This window comes from Lepisosteus oculatus, chromosome 4 (assembly GCF_040954835.1).
Source record: "Lepisosteus oculatus isolate fLepOcu1 chromosome 4, fLepOcu1.hap2, whole genome shotgun sequence".
Classification (NCBI taxonomy): domain Eukaryota; kingdom Metazoa; phylum Chordata; class Actinopteri; order Semionotiformes; family Lepisosteidae; genus Lepisosteus; species Lepisosteus oculatus.
In genome coordinates, this window is record NC_090699.1 from 39,113,528 (window position 1) to 39,134,722 (window position 21,195).

At 35.9% G+C, this 21,195-nt stretch overlaps 2 protein-coding genes across 3 annotated transcripts in view; one reads left to right on the forward strand and one right to left on the reverse strand.

Annotated features, from left to right (window-relative positions):
- Positions 1 to 5: 5 nt before the first annotated feature.
- acsl5 (acyl-CoA synthetase long chain family member 5) lies at positions 6 to 20,634 on the reverse strand. The gene is made up of 21 exons (XM_006630774.3): positions 20,513 to 20,634; positions 17,154 to 17,329; positions 14,748 to 14,856; positions 14,477 to 14,541; positions 14,277 to 14,378; positions 13,292 to 13,391; positions 11,950 to 12,128; positions 10,875 to 10,907; positions 10,376 to 10,427; positions 9,941 to 10,014; positions 9,262 to 9,339; positions 8,377 to 8,511; positions 7,902 to 8,036; positions 6,918 to 7,013; positions 5,684 to 5,756; positions 5,040 to 5,128; positions 3,034 to 3,150; positions 2,037 to 2,180; positions 1,489 to 1,590; positions 1,332 to 1,403; positions 6 to 799 (listed from the first exon to the last, which is right to left on the reverse strand). The coding sequence occupies exons 1-21, from the start codon at positions 20,628 to 20,630 to the stop codon at positions 662 to 664; spliced, it is 2,187 nt and encodes a 728-aa protein (XP_006630837.3). The 5' UTR covers positions 20,631 to 20,634; the 3' UTR covers positions 6 to 661.
- gucy2g (guanylate cyclase 2g) overlaps positions 17,228 to 21,195 on the forward strand; it is a 33,145-nt gene continuing 29,177 nt past the window's right edge. Inside the window, exon 1 of one of the 2 annotated variants that reach the window (XM_069189202.1) lies at positions 17,228 to 17,354. The gene's annotated coding sequence lies outside the window, so the exon portion shown is untranslated. The remainder of the gene's footprint in view (positions 17,355 to 21,195) is intronic. The other variant, XM_015347435.2, reaches the window with a different exon arrangement.

The window sequence follows — 21,195 nt, forward strand, 5'->3', positions numbered from 1 at the left end:
TTAAATCATCTGCAATTTGTATTTTTATTTGCATGACAATTTGAGTTAATACAAAAGCTTTCATACAACATTTTCATTGTGTTTTTCCAATGAGTAGGAATGTTTTGATTCCCTTTATACTGGTACAAAGATGTTAGCATCTGCTCTCCAATTCTAAAGCTTACCACTTTAGAATCCAGGCTTACGTATTCTCTGAGGCCTCTTTAAGATTTCCAGGACTGCAGATATACCGAAACTGTTTGTTGTTTCAGCAAAAGTGTTAATAAGAAAACTCTTTTACTACCCATAACTACCGCTCATTTCAGAAGCAGGTAAAAAGTGGTAGCTTTCATGGGTTTAGGGTTTTCATACAGCTACCTCATCTATTTGACAGTTGTTGTGACATTTCATGGCTCTGTAGTAAGTACTGGTTTGGGTATTTTATCTCATAACCTCATCTTAGTCATCCATATCTTCTAAATGTGTTCTCAGAGGCCTAATACAAACATAAAGAAATGCTTTCCTGTTAGGGAGATGATAAGTAGATATGAAGGGTCATATTTTACAGCATATAACTGTGACATTCCTCTGGAATGCTGCAGTTCTTTAGTGTGGCTCTTTTTTGTTTTGAAGCACACACGAGTCCACAAAGATAAATCAAACACTGAACTCCTTAAGATTATCATTGGAGTGCTGCATAGAGGCTGTCAATCTGGTCTTTGAAGAATTTGGTCAGCTCTGCTCTTTTTGCCTTCAGTGTAGGTGTCAGTAGTCCATTTTCGATGGTGAACTGTTCTGGGTGGAGATACAAGTCCTTGACCTGGATTAAAAAGAGAAGGAAATCTATTATAGAAATGCTGGACAAATCTTCCATTCAAAAAGTGTCTGATATCATTTAAATGATTTATAAAGTGACACATACAGTGTCAACTATTTAAAATAATTTCCCCACTGTAGTATAGTGTTCAAAATTGTAAAAACAAAGTGTAAACATCTGTTCTGATGAAGATGTCGGAGCACATTTTTAAATTATTTTCACTATAAAATGTGAATAGTTTACAGTATGTAGGTTTCACATACTGTAGTTTCACATTTCACATGTTGGTTGTATGTGAGCAATTCTTCTTTATTCTAGGTCATATTAAACCGAAACATTGGAATACGCAAGAAAGCCAAATATTAAATATCGCATGATGATGATTTTCTGTTTGCCAGAGGTTTCTTGTCCAACAAAAAATCCACCATTGAGTATTGTGTAGTGTGATATTTTTTTTTAAATTTGAGTGACTCAAAGTTTTGATTTAAAAAATGCCATAGCCTCAATTGGAATGAAACACAAAAAAGGTGCTTACTTGTTCAAAAGACTTAAGCCCAGCCTGTTTTCCTAGCCTCACCATGTCTGCAAGTATTGCTTTTTTAATTTCCTGCACAGAAACCAGACCAGAGGTTAGTTAGAAAGAAAAACGAAGCAGTAAAAAGGTAAAAAAAAAATTTGATTACATACTGTACCTTGTTTATGCAGAGCTCTTTATAGGAACCTTTGATGCCTAATTTTACTGCAAAATCTGGAAGCACTTCTATATCTGGTACCACAATGCCTACCAAACAGGACTAAAAAATAATAAAGGGAAATATAAAACAGTGTGACAAGATTTATGATCCCATGAATATCAGATGCTGCATTAGCTATGCTATGCATTAGCATGCAGGCATTTCATGTACAATTTCAGTTTAGTGCAAGGTATGACACCCATTTCTAAATTAGTGCAAACACAACGAGTGCTGAATGGAGATTTTAGGCTGGCATGAAAAATGTCAGTGTTGTATACAGTATGTATGACTGCACCAGTTACTCTATATCACCACTTAGAAATGCTCCAGAAAATTGTTTACATGACATTAAAAATACTTCAGGAACAGCATGAAGGTGGTACATTAGTACAACGGAATTAACGTATGAGCTTTTATCTGAAGTCTACAACTCATCCAAGGTGAAGTCCTATCCCTGTTTGCTGAACTTTACTGAAGGATAACCTAACAAGCCAGCAGTGTTTTACCTGTAAGCTGTCGCCATGCACAAATACTTGAGCCACAGGCTCACTCCGCACATACACGTTTTCAATCTTCTCAGGAGCAATATACTCTCCTTGTGCCAGTTTGAAGATGTTCTTCTTCCTGTCAATGATTTTAAGCACTCCACTCTGAAAGGAGAGAAGTTATATTTTTTACTATTACTGAAGAGGGACAAATACTGTGCCAGAAGTGCCTTCCAACAACATGTTCTTTTGGCTTCAAGGATAAAGTAGCGGTTAGTAACATCAGTGGTATGGCATGACCTCATAATGATTTTATTGCAGAAACTGAAAAATAAATGACCAATAGGAATACTTGAGGCCCTAGTAAGAGGCCAAATTGAGATTATTAAAATTAAAAAGAAAACATTTTTATGTAGTAAGCTCTTCTTCCAGCAAACAATTCTTTTCTGTTTGAAATCCTGTCCCTAAGGAAATGGGTTTCTGGGTGTCGGGCATGTTTTTAATTACAGGCAGTTCCAAGCAGGCTAGGGCAAGTCCTTAATGTAAAGCAACAGGTCTAGTAGCCAAACAAAACTAACTGGGATGCCCACTGAGACATTAAAGCAGTGAAATTAATTAACATTTCCAATATCCAGGGCCCCTTGTCCAGCTAATAAACTCAAGAGCTATGTATTATACATTATTAGATATACAATACAGCAGATTTTAATAATGTCAGTCTCTGAATGTCATTGTTTTGTTGTATGATATGCTCTTTGAAATTTGGATGCATAAAGGCAGTTCTCTACAAAAGTGAGCAACATATGAAGACATAATCTAAAGTGAATAGGTTCTAGTACAGTCCTTTTGTCAGTTTTGAAGAGCTTTTTAATACTTGATTTGCAATTGATGGTTAAACAGGAAATAGTTTAAAATAGAGCAGTGCAAGTTAATTCCCAAGGACGTGGTCCACAAACACACAAAGACATTGCAGATGAATTCAGTCAGGATTGGGTTTATAATAAAGGAAGGCTCTTACAGGAAGCCACTTTCCAATGTCTCCGGTATGCAACCACCCATTCTCATCTATAGCTTCAGAGGTTTTTTCTGGGTCCTTCAGATATCCTTTAAACACATTTCTGCCCTTGATACAAACCTAAGAGACAAGAAAACCAATAAATATATATGTAATGAGTCAAATGGACCTGGACTTAGGGTCCTCTAAAACATTAAAACCCCAGCCCCTTTCTGTTACCACTCTCAATATTTTTAAAGATGTAGAAACGTGCATCTCACACAATACACAGTACACAGTACACATCAGTCATGCTTCAAACTGTCTGCACATGGTGTTTTGACGCATACAGTATGACAGATCCATGTTGCACACACTCATAGCATTTAACAGTAACACTGAGAAACAAAGGCCAGAATAATAACATTTGCATGATTGGATTAACATGACTAACACATAATGTAGAATTAATCAACTTGTTAGTCCAATTAAGGCCTCGATTAGGTAATGAAAGTCAGCAGGTTTAGAGTTTGGTGTGTAGGCCACCAGAACCAGGATTGGGAACCACTGTTATATTGCAAAGAAACAAATATTGTCAAATAAATATATGTTTTTTGTTTATACCAAAGGGTTAATACAACCTGATTTGCTCAAAGATAAATCTCCTGCTATAAAATTCAAAAGAAATGCACAGATATACAACTTATTTTTTCAACTCAATATTTCCAAATATAGTGGCCTGTGAAGGTTTTATTTACTTTGTCTTGGCACAAAGATTACTTTAGCTGTCTTTCTAAGAGAATAAAAAAAAAACATTTGTAAGTTAAATTAGTTATATTGCAACAAAACAAATATAGTCATCATACAGTATATGGAATAAGCATAAGCAAAAGAATTTTGTTCCTACTTGTTCCCACACTGTGACCCCATTCTAAGTGTATTTGTGAGAATGGCTGAAACCTGCCCACAGGTCTATTTAGAGTCTGCATGTGCAGTAGGGCTGGCAGCAAGCAAGTGGGATCTGAGCATATGTGGGAGGTGGTGTCTGCTTTCAGGTATCACTGCTTTTTAACAGTACAGGGAGCACAAATCCCCTGTTGTGTGCTTAGCAATGCAATGTTTATTCCGTAAGCAAAAACGTATTTATTATCTTAAATCACACTGTAACTCTAAATGCTGCTATTAAAAATTCAATAGATTGACCAAATCCTAATGAAAACAAAGCAGAGACATAATGTATTGGGTCTGAAAGGTATTAAAGTTTGTTGGGTGTAGCTGGCGTGGCTTAGGTAGCTACAGCCTGCCCTGAGGACGAAGCTGGCAGATCCCCACACCCGTCTTCATAAGAAATGAGCCAGGCTGCAGTAAACAGGGAGGGAGACATGCGAGGAAGAAGAGTAAAGGAGGTGCTCAGTAGGCAAAACATTTAAAAGTGGGCAAGTTTAGAAATCACACTTCCCTCCCACAGTTCTGCATAAAAACACTATACAGTAATATTACGGCTGTTTATAATCAGAATCCAACCCTACGCAACTCCCACAAACTAACCTGCACTGTTCCTAATAAGACTCCAGTCTTATCTAATTCCTGCGAATGGCGTCGCATTGACTAATCAACCAATCAGACCTTTCCTTCATCACCTCACCCGCTACCTCCTGGAATACTTGAGATCTCATCACCTTCACCTTCACCAAGTGGAGCTCCTTGTCTCAGTTTTGAGATTTCCTTGCTTATAACTTGGCTTCTGAACCTTTGGCTTCCTGACCAGTGAACCTGTCTTTGATCATGACTCTTGAACTGTGATGCAGATAAGTACACTCAGACTTTCCTTCTACCTCCCCTTGCTTTCACTGAGATCTATTAGTCACTGCATTGGTTCCTATAATTCATCTGGCATTAGTGCTGTGACAAGTACTGTACATATCATAAAAATAATTATCTGTATGAATCATAACCTCTGCTTTCCTCAGTGATATTGAGCGTTTCAGCAGAATATGATTGACAGGACACCTGTGTCAGGTTATTATTACCTCTCCCTCCCCATTAGCTGCGAAATAGTTCATTTCTTCAACATCAACCAATTTCACAATGTTGCACGGGACAGGAACCCCAACATGGCCTGTGCATTCAAATGAATGAGTTTGTTAAGCAGTTGTATCACAGAACTTACAGTACCATACATTTTAAATTATCTTTTTAAAAACAATCACACAAGTTTTCCTTAATGCCTTTAACCCTATTATTGAGTATCTGTTGTACAGTATATTGGTATTCACAAATCACAAACTTTAATTTGTGAGGTAAATGTTAACAATGAAACTAGGAGATAGTTAAATTGGCAAGAGGAAAGCCATTCTGAAAGTCTACTTTTCAAGCATACATACAAAATACATAATTTCAGTTATTGATGCATAAATATTATATCCCATTTCAACAGTGTAATAAAATAGATATGTATTAATGTACTGTAGATGTGTGCAATGGAAATTATTAAGATATTGCTAGCACAGCTACCCGCATCTCATTCTATGAATGAGTCCCAGATATTATTTTCTACAAAGTATTGTTCACTATATATAAACCTTTTACATAATAAATCTATTTTTATCTCAACAGAGATGGGGTACTGCTTGTAAAAAGTAGCCTGTTTCTGTGTTTGGTGCAAGTGAATTACCTGTTGTCCAGTCACCAGGCATGGAAAAGGTACAACCGGCTGTGCACTCAGTTTGGCCATAAGCCTCAAATATCTGAAAGAGTGAAATATGTTTGTTTGGATTAAACAAACCTTGAAAATTATTCAAGGCACACACATGCCCAGTCCCCATAGCTCAATTATTTTAAAATAATGATAACAAAAAAAAATTAAGAGAGTACATTAGTATTCAACAGACGTTCAGGACGAAGTCATATTATAATCTCGCACTTCCACTTAAATGCATATACAATAAATATTTCACCTTTTGAGAAGCCTGTGTGGGCATTTTTCCAGCACCCCTCCCTCCAACCCTTCTGCACACTTGCAGCACCCTCCCTGGTTCATTCCTTGCGAGGGTGCTTGTCAGCCTTAACCTTACAAGTGTGTTAATGCTAGATATTAAAATATCAAGTACACTATCCTTTTAAATTTGTCATCTTGTCACATTAATTAGAATGTTTCTAAATTCCTGTAATGTTTTTTAGTTTAAACCAAATGGTTAATACAACTTTGCTCAACGGTAAATCTCCTGCTATAAAATTCATAAGAAATGCATAGATATACAGTTTGTGTTTTCAATTCAATATTTCCAAATATAGTGGCCCGTGAAGGTTTTATTTACTTTGTTTTGGCACAAAGATTACTTTGGCTGTCTTTCTAAGAGAATAAAACAGAAGCATTTGTACAGTATCTTACCTCAACCTGATCTAACTCTAAATTTCAAGCAATTACAGTAGTTCAGCATTGTTCCAAGACCAGTTAGTATAGCTGGTGGGTCTAATCAGACTGCTCTCGAGAGGATGAGGGATAAATTATTCTAGCAAAGGAAAATGTAATAAAAGCCCACAGCTCACAATGTGTTTAATAGGTTGTAAAGCCACCCTTGGCTAGTCTTCTGTAACTAAAGAAGGTACCTTTTCCTCTGTGCTTAGACAGTGATTGGAGGCATTTCATGTTTTAATTCCTGTTCACTGCAAAGGTTTCCCAGCCAAGACTGTGTGGCTATTACATGCTTCTAACACTGTTCTCCTTGAACCACAATTTTAAATTTGAGGTTCAAGTACACAGCTATCCAAAATATCATAGACCTTTTTGGATATTACATGTGTTCATATGTTAAATTAGTCACTTTTCCCAAACGCATGCTGTTAATGTCAGTAATGAGATGCCTGACACTGACTGTCAATGCATATTAAATAGAAATAGAGCTCACCTGGCACCCTAGGCATGCTCTGAGGAAACTAAGCACCGAGGGAGAGATGGGGGCTGCCCCTGTTACCATCACACGTACTCGTCCTCCCATGGTTTCCTTTAAGAAAGAATGATGCTGCTAAGTTAAGAGGATATAAATCCACATAAAACAGTGGATTCTAGACCATTAGCCCAAACAGTATTCGTTTGCCTGCATTGAAACTACTTGAACTACATTGAAAAATTATACTTGCTTCATATTCTTCTTGTCCTCTTACTTAAAACATTCCACAACAATTTCAAGCTTATTTTTTCAACTCATTCCTCTAGAGCAATATTTGTTGTCCATTTTCTCAATACTTTGGACAATTAAAGGCACAAATCTAGAAAGAGGGATTGTAGTCTTAGGAAATCCAATGAATGTAGACTGAATTTTAGATTTTTGTTTTATGTTTGGAAGAGGCATCTTCCTTTTACGTAATAGAAGGCCACTATCACATATTGCAATTGGAACTTGCATTTTGCAATTGGGTAGAATCTTAAATTTAGTTTGGTTATTAATTCTGAGGCAAATTTTGCACAGGATGTAGTAACAATGAATACTTTTTTTTATTAACAGTTTGTTTCTAGAAACAAAAGAAAATATTCAAGGTGTCAAGAGAAACTAAATTATCATGCCTAAAATACAGTACATCACACAATTTGTTATCAGGAGGTGTAAATTTAAGGTGTAAAGGTGTAAAGTTAGATTGGTGCCAGACAGTTTATGAATATAACCCTCAATGTGACAGCAAAGATATCTATAAATGTTCGCATTACTCAGTCATGGAGAGTTAACATACTATATTTGAAAAAAAGGAAAATCTTCCCTATTAATCATGTCAGCAGGAAAATATTACTTTCACTTTCTATATGAATAATTACAGCTATCACAGGCTGCCGAATTAGACCTTAACATAAGGTGAGTTTTAGCACAATGAGGCTTATTGATTTCTCTGAGGGATACCTGAACTTTGTGGAAGATAAGCTTGTCCCATATGCTATCATTTCTTATGATTCCCTGCTTCACTTCAGAATGTTTTCTTTCAATTGCAAAGTTCAATAACCACTTCTTGAAAGGCGTTTGGGCTCCACTTTGAACCTGACATGAAAATAAAACAAAACATATTGTCTATGTTAATATCTGGTACACAGTCAAATCTATCAAGAATGTGGACTTTTCATTCAGATTGAATTGAATTCGGCACGGCAGTTTTCAACGTCAGCCTCTTCAGCTGCTTCATACTTCTAGGCATAACTGATCTCTTATTTTTCTTCTCACATAAAGATTGATGTTTACCCCAAGTGATGTTGTGCAGACTATTTTTCTAAAAAATAATCAAAACCTTTAGGACCTGCAATCAAAAGTCTTTAGGAAAGATCCAGAAAGGTCCACAGAACTTCACCCACTTTGCAATTTAAATAATATCCCATACTGGTACCTTGTCATATACTCTGTTCAACAGCCGGGGCACAACTGGAAACACTGTTGGGCGTAGAGCTTTCATATCATCAGGCAATAGCTTGATATCTCCTTGGAAAAAGCCCACCTTGGCTCCACTTGAGTACATTACCGTCTGCAAGACCAGGAATAGAATTCATTACCACATACAGTATAACGTTGTAATCATCCCTGAGAGTGTATCTTAACCAGCGACAACACTTACAGTAGGCAGTGTGCTTTATTGTTCAATGGCAAATGTAGTTGTTTTTTTTTGGGGGGGGGGGGGGGGCATAGGTCATATAATCTTTCTCATAAATGTCCTCAATTGCCCTTGGAAAAATAGAAGATTTAACAGACTGCTAGCCGAGACTGTCTGGATTATCTTTATAGCGGAAGTTACTACCTCATTTAAGAGACTTCAAATTCTCAAAGCCTAGATACCAGGCTGTTACCAGGCAAGAGTAGACACTGCCTTAATTGCATGGTTTCGTCAATGCAATCTTACACAAACAGAAAAATAAAAAGTGCATAACATATAGAAGCAATTAATTCTAGCTGGCATTCCCAAAAGCTGTAATTGTGAACATTATAAATGATTGCCAGGCTAAATAAAATATGGATTATAAAATAAGAGGAAAAGCAAATTTTTTTTTAAACCCACCCACACAGAACCTACATTTTTTTAGAAAGGCTGTATAAATACACACACAGCAAAGCAAAATCCAATAATTACAGTGGCAAGCAAACAACAAGTTCAGCAATCTTTAGTGATATATAAATCAAACAGTTTTTAACATATTCACAAAATATAATGTATATGTTTATAGTAAAAAATAAATGTCAGACAAGCTGTTAGAGTTTATGGTAGGATATCTTACGGTACCTGAACTACTCTTTCAAACATATGAGCCAGTGGTAGGAATGAGATTGAGACATCCTGTGGGACAGGGCCAAATGCTGACTGAAAAGAAAGTGCACTGGGATTAAACTCAGATTAATAACAAGCAAACATTCATACCTCAGGAAGGGCCCAGTGTATGATTCTAGTTAAGGTAACAAAGATCTGTGTTTTTACATGAACTTTTCTCTCATGATGTATTACCATTTAAATAAATGATGAACACCAATGATACAGTGTGAGCATCGTTTTAGGATGTTACTTTTACTTTGGTTTAGGAGTATCTCTGCCGCATGCTCCGTGTAACAGCAAAAGAGACTTGAATTCAAGCATGAAATTCTCATCAACAGAAAACAAAATCCACCAAGGCTTACTGAAGTTTTCTGCTGAAGTCCCAGCAGTCCTTATTTTTTCATTTTATAAATAACTAAATAAGTATATAAAACCCAAACGTTTTCCCACTGATTACCAAACAGTGTAACCTTTACAGAATTCATTTTAAACACTGTGCTTTCTATCACATCACATTAGTTTATTAATAGATTGTATCCTTTGTCTCAGTATTAGTGATACAGTTGATTTGATTACAGTAGTCTTTCACAATGTTAAAGTGTTCTGAGAAGCTCACATAAGAAGCAGAAGAAGAAGATGACGATGAATATACCTCAGTGCTTTTTATAAAACCAGCAGCATCTGCTACTACATTCTCATGAGTAAGCATAGCTCCTTTGGGATCACCTAAAGTGAAGAAACATATATAGAATTGGCTTCATGCAGAAACTTCTCTTTTTGCGGCCACAGTACTATAGCACTGGCACAGAAGTATAATATATGAGTATTGGGGGAATAACATAACTTTCCTTGCATAGATTTGCTTTTGATTTAAATTGAAAGTAATATGGAAGCAGTCATCTTCAGTTTACCATGAATCTGTTGTATTGTGAAAAGACTCAAAGCAAAGAATGTGAATTAAATGAACTGGTAAAATGTCAGACCTGAATGTACTTTGTACAGTATAGACTTTATATTATTTGAATTAAATTGTGAATTTAGGCTAAACTGTTGTAAAATGATGTAAAATCACTGACAGAGAACATACCTGTTGTTCCACTTGTGAAACACACAATACTGAGGTCTTCTGGCTTAGGAGGCTGCAAGTAAAGAAAGCAAAATGTATTTGATAAAATAATGAGTTAGACAAAATAAAACAAAAATCTATAAACTAAAATCCATTAATATGCAAGTGATAATAATGTTAATAAGCATCTTATATACATTTTATACATATTAATTATAGAGTTAAAAGGGGAATTTAGAGATACAGACAATTGGAAACATAGTAAGCTAATTGTATGCAAACATCGCACTTTATGGAAGCAAGAAATCATTGGAAATCATATTGTGACTTTTTGATCACCTTAGTTATGCTTAGTTATCACTAAGTAATGCTTGGTTAATAGTTTTTAACTTTATGAATGATCTATTGAAATTGTATAATTAATAAACAGCATATTAACATTTTATTATGTCTCACACTTGTATGCTATTTAGTTTACAACAAAGTTTTAACATACTAAACAAATATTCACAGTACGTACAATTGGTTTCCTCAGGTCATTTTTGCCCAATGTCTGAAAAGCAAGGAACAGCAATTTAAATTTTAAGTGATCAAGTTACTAGATTAAGTACAAACGACACAAATTAAAAAACCTGGCTAATTTAAAGTTAATAATTATGCCGCTATCTGGATTCAAGAATAAAACATGATCCTCTAACTTAGGGGATATAATTAGTGACAGGATTATAAGACTGTTGACAGATTTGCCTGGTCTCATGGGATTTGTTCATGTTTAATAGTCTTGTATTCTTTTTTTCTTCCCAAGGAAATCACATGTATTTTATCTGTTGGCTTGGGCACAATCCCTCACATATGCTGATAGTAGCCTAACAGTAAGTAATAAACTAATGGCCTGTGCAGGTACAAAAAAAGAAAAATCACACTAAGCAAGCATGGAACAGTAAATGTAAAACATTATTATACAGTGATTCATTTTATGAAATCAATATTTAATCTCTGCTCTTTTGCTGAAATGTGGCACGATACTGCTTCTCTATGGTCAATGAGTCAACCCCCCATTCAACAAATCAACAAATCAATCATATCCTAGTGACTGACCTATAAAACCCCACAGCATTTGTTAGTTGTGAGATAAAGTTCATTTGCTCTTCCTTTCTTTGGTAAAAGCACTGGATTTTTTATGTTTCTGAACAGTTTTAAGTTATTTAACTAATTTTATTTCTTTTGTATAATCTTGTCAAGTAAATTCTTTATTTTGAACCTTAACTTTGCTGACCTCTCCTTCTCATTTCGGATCTCAAATGGGCTTTATCCTGTCTAATCAATATTTAACATTTAAGTAACATTGCAGTAAACAAATCTAAAAAATGTATCATTGGGCATGTGTGGAAGCAGAACCACAATAGTTTTGCATTCTTCTGTAATTTATGGAAATTTCTCTCAAAATACACATTGACTAAATCAAAATAATAGAGGTAGAAGAGTTTGAGTTGTGTAATAATCCTTTCAGAGTTGGTATTCAAATGTCCATGAAGGGGCCGACACATACTGTACAGTACAATTTCTGTTGCAAAACAAAATTTGGACCCTTATACCTCCACTTCCTTGAGAGCAAGTATCTCAACCCCACAGTTCATGCCTCGATCCTTCAGCTCTGTGCTGAAAGGGTCCATGAGGACAATGGTGTTAAGCACTGGCGTCAGGCCCTTCTCACAGTTTGTCAGGAGAATTGCAGCCTTGTCAGGTTTGTCGCATATCACAGTGGATATTTCAGCTAAAAGAGAAATAAAAATGTTTTCTAACATAAGACCCTTAATCAGAAAAGGGGAGACAGTAGGAATGGGGCACTTATGAATGACTCACACAGTTTTGTTTTTGCTGCACAGCGTGGTCAAGGCTTTAATCAAAAACTGCTGAAACATAAAGAGACAAACAAACAAAATACTATAACCGTATTTCTTATTAAGAGTTAAGAAACCCGTTTGTATCGCAAAAAATAAATAAAAAGAAAAACCTATCTCCATTATCTCTTATGGGGAAAAATTTGAATCTGTTTGGGCACTAAAAAAACCTCTCTCCCACTTTTACTTTTTTCACCCAAAAAGTGACAAAAGAAACCTTCATACTGTTTGTTTTTAGTAATAATAAACACTGCTTAACTAGTTAGACATCATTAATCATACCTAAGCACAGTACTGTACAGTAATCACTTCATTTGCTTTCTGTGTAATTACACACACTCTCACAATTTTCATTTAATGTCTTAGCACAGTTAGGGTCCATGATAAAGTCTAAACAGGAAAAGTAAGAATGCATACAATAGCGAACAACGCACAAAGCAAGGCGAGGTGAACTGTATCACACGCGTCTCTCTTGCCGCTCCGTAGGCTCTGTGCTAGCTCTCACCCACACTGGGTAGTGGACTGTGATACGAACACAATATGAAAGGAGTTGTATGACGCCTTCCTCTTCACTCTCTACATTTGGCAGAGGTTTTGAATCGCATCTTCGTAGTTCCAAATTTGGTTTTCGTTTTTCAAAATGTGTGTAACAATTCATAAAAGTTTGTTTTAGTTTCATAAAAGTACATTAGTAAAAAGAGGTACTGGTGTACCGTACTAATCTTTGCCTTCAACAAATTCTGGCCAATGTTGGAACATTTGCGAAATAATTCCCAGGGGTAACACTAATTTCTGTGGTTCAGTTATTTAAAAGTGTGATAACACTCGCTTGCGTTTTAAAAAATAAAAATAAATCATTACCTCCGATTTCTACTATTGTATTTGTTGGATATTCATTTTTTGTATACATTTATTGTATGAATAAATGCAAACCAGGTCCTTATGTTTTATTTTGGCTTCAAACAAGAAGGATACCTGACAAATGTGTGGTATGCAATCTAAAGCGGAATATGACCACTAAACCTCAGTTAGTTACCTTTATTAACAATGTATACCAGTGCCTCAGGTCCCAGTGTGTCGTAAAGTGGAACAGCCACCATGGAGTAGGTATAACAGGCAAGCTCAGAAATAATCCACTGGAAAAAGAAAAAACAACCCATCACCATCTGTTACAATCTGTTTTTGAGCATCAGCAAGAACAGGTTAATCATGCTCATTGTTCAGTTTGCTTTCATTGAAGATGAATACCATATGGGACTAGTTCCTGATAGCAAGCACCTAATTTTAGCTCCACAGTATTTGTAATTTATAAACTAAATAGTCTGCAATATGTCCTGTCTATTCTTGACATTGGAATCATTAATCATAGGAGACAGTACCTAAATACCTTAAAATTAGAACTTTGACATGCCTTGAAGGGAATTTAATGAGTGAGCCACAAAAACAGTGTTTAAATTCCACATAATATAAATAAATAATGTAATAAGAATGTAAGCATGGTTGCAGTTAATAGGACCCCCTTCACCCAATATAACTAATTTGCCTTTTTACTAGTTAATTGATCTGAGGATCCCATTCAGCTGTTTCTAATGAGAAATACATCATATCCGCTTTAACAACATGGATGGGCAGCTTGTTTCACTCTTTCACAATTCTATGTGTGAATAAGTGTGCTTTTTGTGAAATAATGTCCCACTGGAAAAGAAATTCTCTTTTTTTTTTTAAAAAGTATCCTGAGAAATTCAGACACAGAATTATCAGAAATAGTTGTTACTTATAAGAACAAGCCATAAGGGTTTAGTTTGACTTGCATGTGAAAATAAGGGAGTTTTTCAATAATCTTAAGAAAAAGGGATTCAAAATTCACTAAAACCATTGTATCTTATTCATATAAGCTGTTAATTTTACTATACAACACTTTGACATGTTTTGATGCATCTCCCTTTTAGAACTTCATGCTTACTTTATGCTCACTGTGTTCTAAATGATCACTCATTCCTTTCCTTGGTAATGTACAGTACCTCTGGCCTGTTCTGGGCAAAAATGCCAATGAATTGATCAGGAGATGGTTTCAGTCCTCTGTGCAGTAATCCTGAGCCCAAATATTCAGCTCTGTCAGACACCTTATAAGGGTACAAAACACGTTAGATGCTACTGTCACAAGATTAGTTCAAACTAAGAAAAGACAATCATAATTACCGACAGCTTTCAAATTAGTTACCTGCTTATATTTTAGCCATTGATAAGGCTGCCTTGGCTTTCTATAGCCCAGACACGGTCCATTTCCTGGAAATGAAATAAAAAAATAATCTTAGAAGAATCTCAAAAGCACAACAGTGAAACCAAAAATTGTAAAGTGAACACTGAAATATAACAAAAGAAAAAAGGGATTTGAATAAAGTATTTTAAAGAATACTTGATATTGAAAGCACCTTCAATATCATATAATGATATAATAAACTTATTTTAAGCAAATCCTTCTACATCCGTACCTGATACATGTAGACCCCTCTGGAAAACTTCATACAATGTCCGGGCATCTTCATAATAGTACGACATAAGTTTATCATCTTTGAGCAAAGCACTTCTCCTTGCCCCATCCTGTTTGTGAAAGAAAGCATTTGATATTCCAAATGTTTCACACATTTGGTGGCTGATGGCTGATCACTATCCTTACGGAGGTTACACGATAATTGTCAATGACAATATGGTTCAAAAGAGTGCAGCATGGCACAGTGGTTAACATTGATGCCCTGCAGTTCTGGGGCCCTGGGTTGAATTACTGGGCATGATCGGCATGGAGTTTTTCCGTTCGCCACATATTTGAGTGGCTTTTCAGATTCCTCCCAGTGTCTAAAAACATATTAGTGGGTTTATTGGCGTAAGGGAAAACTGGACCTGGTGTAAGTGTGTGCATGTTTGTGTCTTTGTGTGCCCGGCAATGGTAAATCCCGTTTGCACTTGCACAGGGGAGCAACACTGTTGCTCACTAAGTGGTCTCTTGAAATGGTTGATACAGAGACCCATACAATCACTTCAATCACCCTCTGCTGAGTCTTGCAGGGTCAAGCATGTTATCAACCTTTAGATAAAACATTGTATTCTATAGGTGAAGTCTGTATATCTGTACTTCAGGTCTAATTTTCTTCCTAGGATCTATTGAGTTTGCCACAAGTGTCACACTCTAAAATCACATAATCCCCTGTACTTTTTTGGCTCCCTGCTGATCTGACACAATCAGAATATTTACCAGGCGACTAAACACATTGTGCCACGTCAACACAATTGTGCATTAGATAACAATTTATTTTTACAAAATATATTACTGCTGCATATCTGTACAGTGGGTGAGATTCCCCCTGTTTGTACATACGGTAAATATTTCTAAAAAAAACACTTAAAGGACTGGCTAGGTGAAATAATTGCCAAGTGTATATCAAAGTCAATTCTACTAATTCAAAGCAATATTGTAATGAGTTTTAGCCTTTTAGCACAATCTTAAGTACTTTAAGAACAATGTTAACACAACATCAAGTACAAAAAAGCGGAAGTAATTTTGTGACTTGTTTATAACTGTGTAATGTTGTGATTTGTGTATAATTCTGGGCATATATACAGTATATAGAATATGAGAGAAAGGTGGAAATACAGTGGGAAAAATGGACAGTGAGCTAATTTTTACATGACTGAGTTCTGTAGGACCACAGATGGTATAGCCATACGGGACCAGTGTGGATCTGATCATGCTCACAGAGGGTTCTCTGTTCAAGTATAAACAATCCAATACTCTTTCTCAGATATGGATAAACATAAAAAAAAAAAAAACTGGTGACACTGATTTTAACTCCTTACTGACTTTGGGTTCAACATTTGCCTCTTTTGCAAACAAATATAAAAAAGCCTTTCCACTATGAATGACCTAGTAATTGCAGGACACACCTTACAAGCAGCCAGACAGACTGCCAGCTCTGTAGATATGGAATACTTGAATTGCATTGAATCGCATGTCATTGGCAAATTTTTTGCCCATCAGGGAAAAAATAAAGCACAACTGTAAACGTTTTTCTTTGTTTTCTTTATTTCACTTGCACAAAATGTGAAAAAAGCTTTTACTTCATTTCATATTGTATGGCCATGGTGAATGGGAAATGTAGCCCCTGCAAGAGTGCAGGGAAGATACACATTGAAGCACTGAAATCACCAGTACATGGGGCCACTGCTTTACAGTGTATCTGCATTATAATTTAGTGTTGCTGAAGATAATTTAGATAAAACAACGAAATACACAATGTACACTGCAAAATGTGACTCCCCTTTACTCAAACCTAACTTTGGTTGTGTGTTTCGGGTCTCTTTGTCTCTGTCTCTTTTACTATTGTGTTGTATTTAATACAGGATATTGTTGTGATCTTTATAGGGTCTATTTAACGGTAAAGGTTGTGCTTAGATTATGCTCTTCATAATCTGACAATAGAAGAGACAAATGAGGACATGCTGTATATGTGGCAGTAAACTTTGTATTATATTAAAGTCACCTTGGAGATTTTTACCATTCCCGTTTAACTTGATTTTAAAGCACGTTTTTGAAGTAAGACTCATCTTTGTGTTTCTTTTCAGAATCTGTGCCAATTTCTTAATAGTTTATGTGAAAAAAAGACCTGAACCACTGCAAAAAAAGGTCACATACAGTAGGATGACTTTAAAAGGTAAAAATTAGTGATTCCCCCCTTATTGCTGTTTTTACAAACCTCCACTTTTTATAAGCATCGCTTGTAGGTGGGAGGTTTATACAAGTCTTCTGGAGTTGAGGGGTATTTGATCCGTGGCATGGAAAGGGCTACTTAATATCACCACGGAGTTTTCCCTTTTGTATGGGTCTTCAAAACACACTGACTTACCTTGATTCCCACAGTCTGCCTGTTGAGGTCAACTGGAAGCTTGATGGGTTTGGGGCGAGTCACCAGCCAGATTAGTATACCAGCGCCAAAGGTGAAGAGACCAGCGATGGCAGGAGTCGGCAGTGGAGAAAACAAAAACTGAAGAATGCAACTCATCCTGAGGTATAATTCAGATCCTGAGAGGAAGTAAATCCGCAAACAGTAAGTCTCAGACAGTTGTGGTCACCTGCAGATGTACAGAACAGAAAATCCAAGAAAGGCCCATTCCCTTGCTTACTTTGCATCTTTTTATATTGATATTAGAACTGACGTCTCAATACAACATGTGAGTAATTATAAATAACTCATCGATATGGAAATGTCTAAACATCGATCTAAGTGCAAAGGTGCACTTTCATCAGTAGTATATGCTTTTGCAGCAATAAGTGTCTTCTTGTGCCGGAAACCACATAGCCTCAAAGAAGACATCAGATCTTCATAAGAGTGGTATATTGCATAACTAGAACATTTTTTTCTCTGAACTTTGTAATATATTCACATTTTCATCCATTTTGCTTTGCTTAATACTGCATATTAAATGTGTAATAGAGGCTATTTATGAACGTTATTAGAGCTTCTGTTTTTACATTTTTGTAATGTTAAGATAGGAAGAGGGTGAAAGTGACAGATATTGTAAACAGTATGTTAGAGATAGAATGCACAATCATATCAAAGTCAAAGTACAACACCTACACACAATGACTCAACAACTGATGAAATCAGAAGACCTTTGCTTGAGTAAAATCACAGTTTGTCTAATTTAGGTGGGAGTGTGCTATGCAGAGTCAACACCTCACATTCACAAATTGATACCGCTGTTGGTTAGGGATTGTACTCTTCTTTTTGCAACAGAAGGCTTTTCTTTACCTCTGACCTTAATTGCCAGTGTACATCACATTTACCTTTCCTAATCTTTAATATGATCATCAAATTAAATGCTGAAACTACTCAAAACTAAATCAGTGACCTGTTGTCCCAAACCAACTCATCGGGTTTCTTATTTAAATCTTAGTTGTGACATTTTCATTGCTGCACAATTTTTAATAGTTATTAATTTTCCAGTATGGCCTGATGAAATAAAGATTCTTGAAATAGGAAATGATAACAATTGGCTGACTGAAACACGTAAAATAATGTCTTTCACGATGATTTCAAAAAGGTGCATGATAAATGATTGTTCCTATCACAGTGGTCTTTCGATTTACGTTTTTATGTGGGACTCTTTCACTAAACAATGCTATAAGAAAGAAAAATAGTATATTATACTATACATTGCTGTCTTGCTGTACTGGGGCCCTGGGATCAATTGTGGACTTGGGGTGTTATGTGTGTGGAGTTTGTATGTTCTCCCTATGTTCAAACGGGTTTCCTCCAGGTGCTCTAGTTTCCTCTCACAGTCTAAAAACATACTGTTGAGTTCATTGCATTCTGGGAAAATTTGCCCTGGTGTGAGTGTATACTTGTCTGTGTGTCTGCCCTGCGATGGACTGCTGTTCTCTCATGGGTGTATCCTGGTTTGTGCCCATTGCTTGCCAGGATAGGCTCTGGCTTGAACCTGAATTGGAAGAAGCAGTTAGAATGGATGGATGGATTTTAGAAGCTCAGTATAGGTAGAGCTATCACCTATCATAATTAGGGGAAATGTTTATTTTCTCTTCATAATATTTTTCTATCACCCTTTTCTCTTAAAGCTTTCATAGTAAAAAAAATGCGCTATGACAACTTTGCATAACATGAACTTTGAAATCTTCTTCACTCCTCTCATACAATGCAATGCCTGTGACTTGACATATCTGTGCTTCCAAAGTCCCACTACAGTGAAATGTCTGTTATAAAGATCATGACTTGAGGTTGATTAGCTCTTCTGAAAACTACTAGCTTACAGAATGTAGTTGGTTCTTGACATGAATCTCTATTCTTGTAAATAAACCAAGTTCAATACATTCTATTGCTGAGAAATCAGTATAGGTAATTTTTGATAGAGATAATTCTTGTATACATTCCTAATTTGGGGCCCCTCAAGAATATATACATTTTCTTAATTTAGGATGTTATTAGTTTACTTCATATACAGTACACTTGTATGGTCTTGAACCTAACCATACTAAAGTAGCAGGTACCCAGATGTGTGCTGGCATGAAAAGTAGTGCTTGTGTGATACACATGCAGCTGGGCAATATTTATCTTCCTGTTCAGAATCACCTTTGAGATTCCCATAAAAAATAATTAATAGATTTATAATATTATTCAGACCAGTATTTCCCAAGACTGGTCCTGGGAGACTCTAGTTTTATCTAGTTTTTGTTCCAAATGACCAGTTAATCACTTGTGTAAATTGATGCTTTTAATTGATCTGTTTGCCTATTTAAACTTTTGTTTAACTGTCTCTGCACTCAGTCCTTAGTTTAAAAAATATGATATTTTAAGTGTTTCACCCCACTCTCTTCAACGTGCAGAACTTCATGTAATCTCTTCTTAACAGTTCGTTGTCTTACTTCTGTCTACACACCTCTAGCATACACAGGTGGAAATGACACAGGATCAAACACTCCCACATTTTTTTTTTATCTTGTGCAGAGGTTCATTTAGTTACATTTAGCTTTCATGCCTCAAAAGGGTAAGGCTTGAAACTCAGAAATTGGTACAGGATTACTACCAGTTACAACCGTTTGTATTCAACCTTTTAAGATCTGAAACAAATTTTAAAAACATGCCTCAGATAGAGTACAAAACTGAAATTAAATACACTATGATTAAGAACAGGGCTGGACCGAAAACTAAAAGATACAGGGACAAAGACCAGTAGAAATCAAAAAGAAATCAAATAATACACATCTACTCAAATAATAATGAATGTACCTCTAATTCAGTAAAATTAATCTCTCTGTAATGCTGGTACAGTTCTATCACAGACAAGAAACATGTGTTTTGCAGATGGTATTGCTACAACTTATATAGTATTTTTATTTCTTGTTCTCCTTCAATATGGGTAACAAAACCAATGGAAATTAACATATTAGGAGAATTTAAGTTTGCTATTAAGAAAGATTAATTTTACAAAATTATATCTTAGTTTATCTCTAAGTCAGTTCACTGTACAGAATGGTACAGCGGTCAAGTAGTAGCATACTGTATTTCATATAAATCTTTCCCTGTCTGTCTCTTGACTGTGTGTCTCTGTGTGACTAATACGGTATTTACTGTACATCAGCTTTTCAAAGGATTATGCCCATGTTTGAAAATAAAAGCCATTCAAGGTAACACATCTCTCTACCTAGAAAAATCTTTCTAATATTAAAAAAACAAGACAATTACCATACCCTTTTGCTGACAATAATCTTCTCTTGCTGTTTTGCAAGCTGTTAGTTGGCACCCTGAGAACTGGGCAGGCGCATTCCTCTTCCGAGCACTGTTTCCAGACTGCAACTGGAGGAACATGGGAGACAGCATTCATAAAAAGCTGACAATGCCACACAAACTTTGAACCTTGGCTGCAATCATTTCAAAGATAACACCTGAGGTCACTAGAAGCACCGCACAGCATTGCACAAGCATAATGAGCAATTGTTTTGGGGAGTAATTAATATTTACATTGTATAAAATGTAAAACATACATTGCTTTATTAATATTTAACCACTTATAAATGCAGCTGAGGCAAGTACTTCTCATTGCTTCATCCTTAAGCATTGTTACACATGTCAAGGAAAACATATTTCAGCATTTTACTGACACTGTGATTACTCGTTTCATTGTAAAAAAAAACAGTACAAAGAAATCATTTGTCTACGATGTAAGGCTCAGGCCAGAACGTTTCAACTTTCAACTTTTGCCGGAGTAACCTTTTACCTAATAACCTAGTGATCATCACTCCTGGTCCTGGAGGGCCACAGCCCTGCACTGCGTGGATCATAGTGAACCTCATTGACTAAAAACGTGGAACCAGGCATAATCCACATCAATTAAATTGGTTTTGGAATTAGGTTGTTCATTAACAATTCAGGC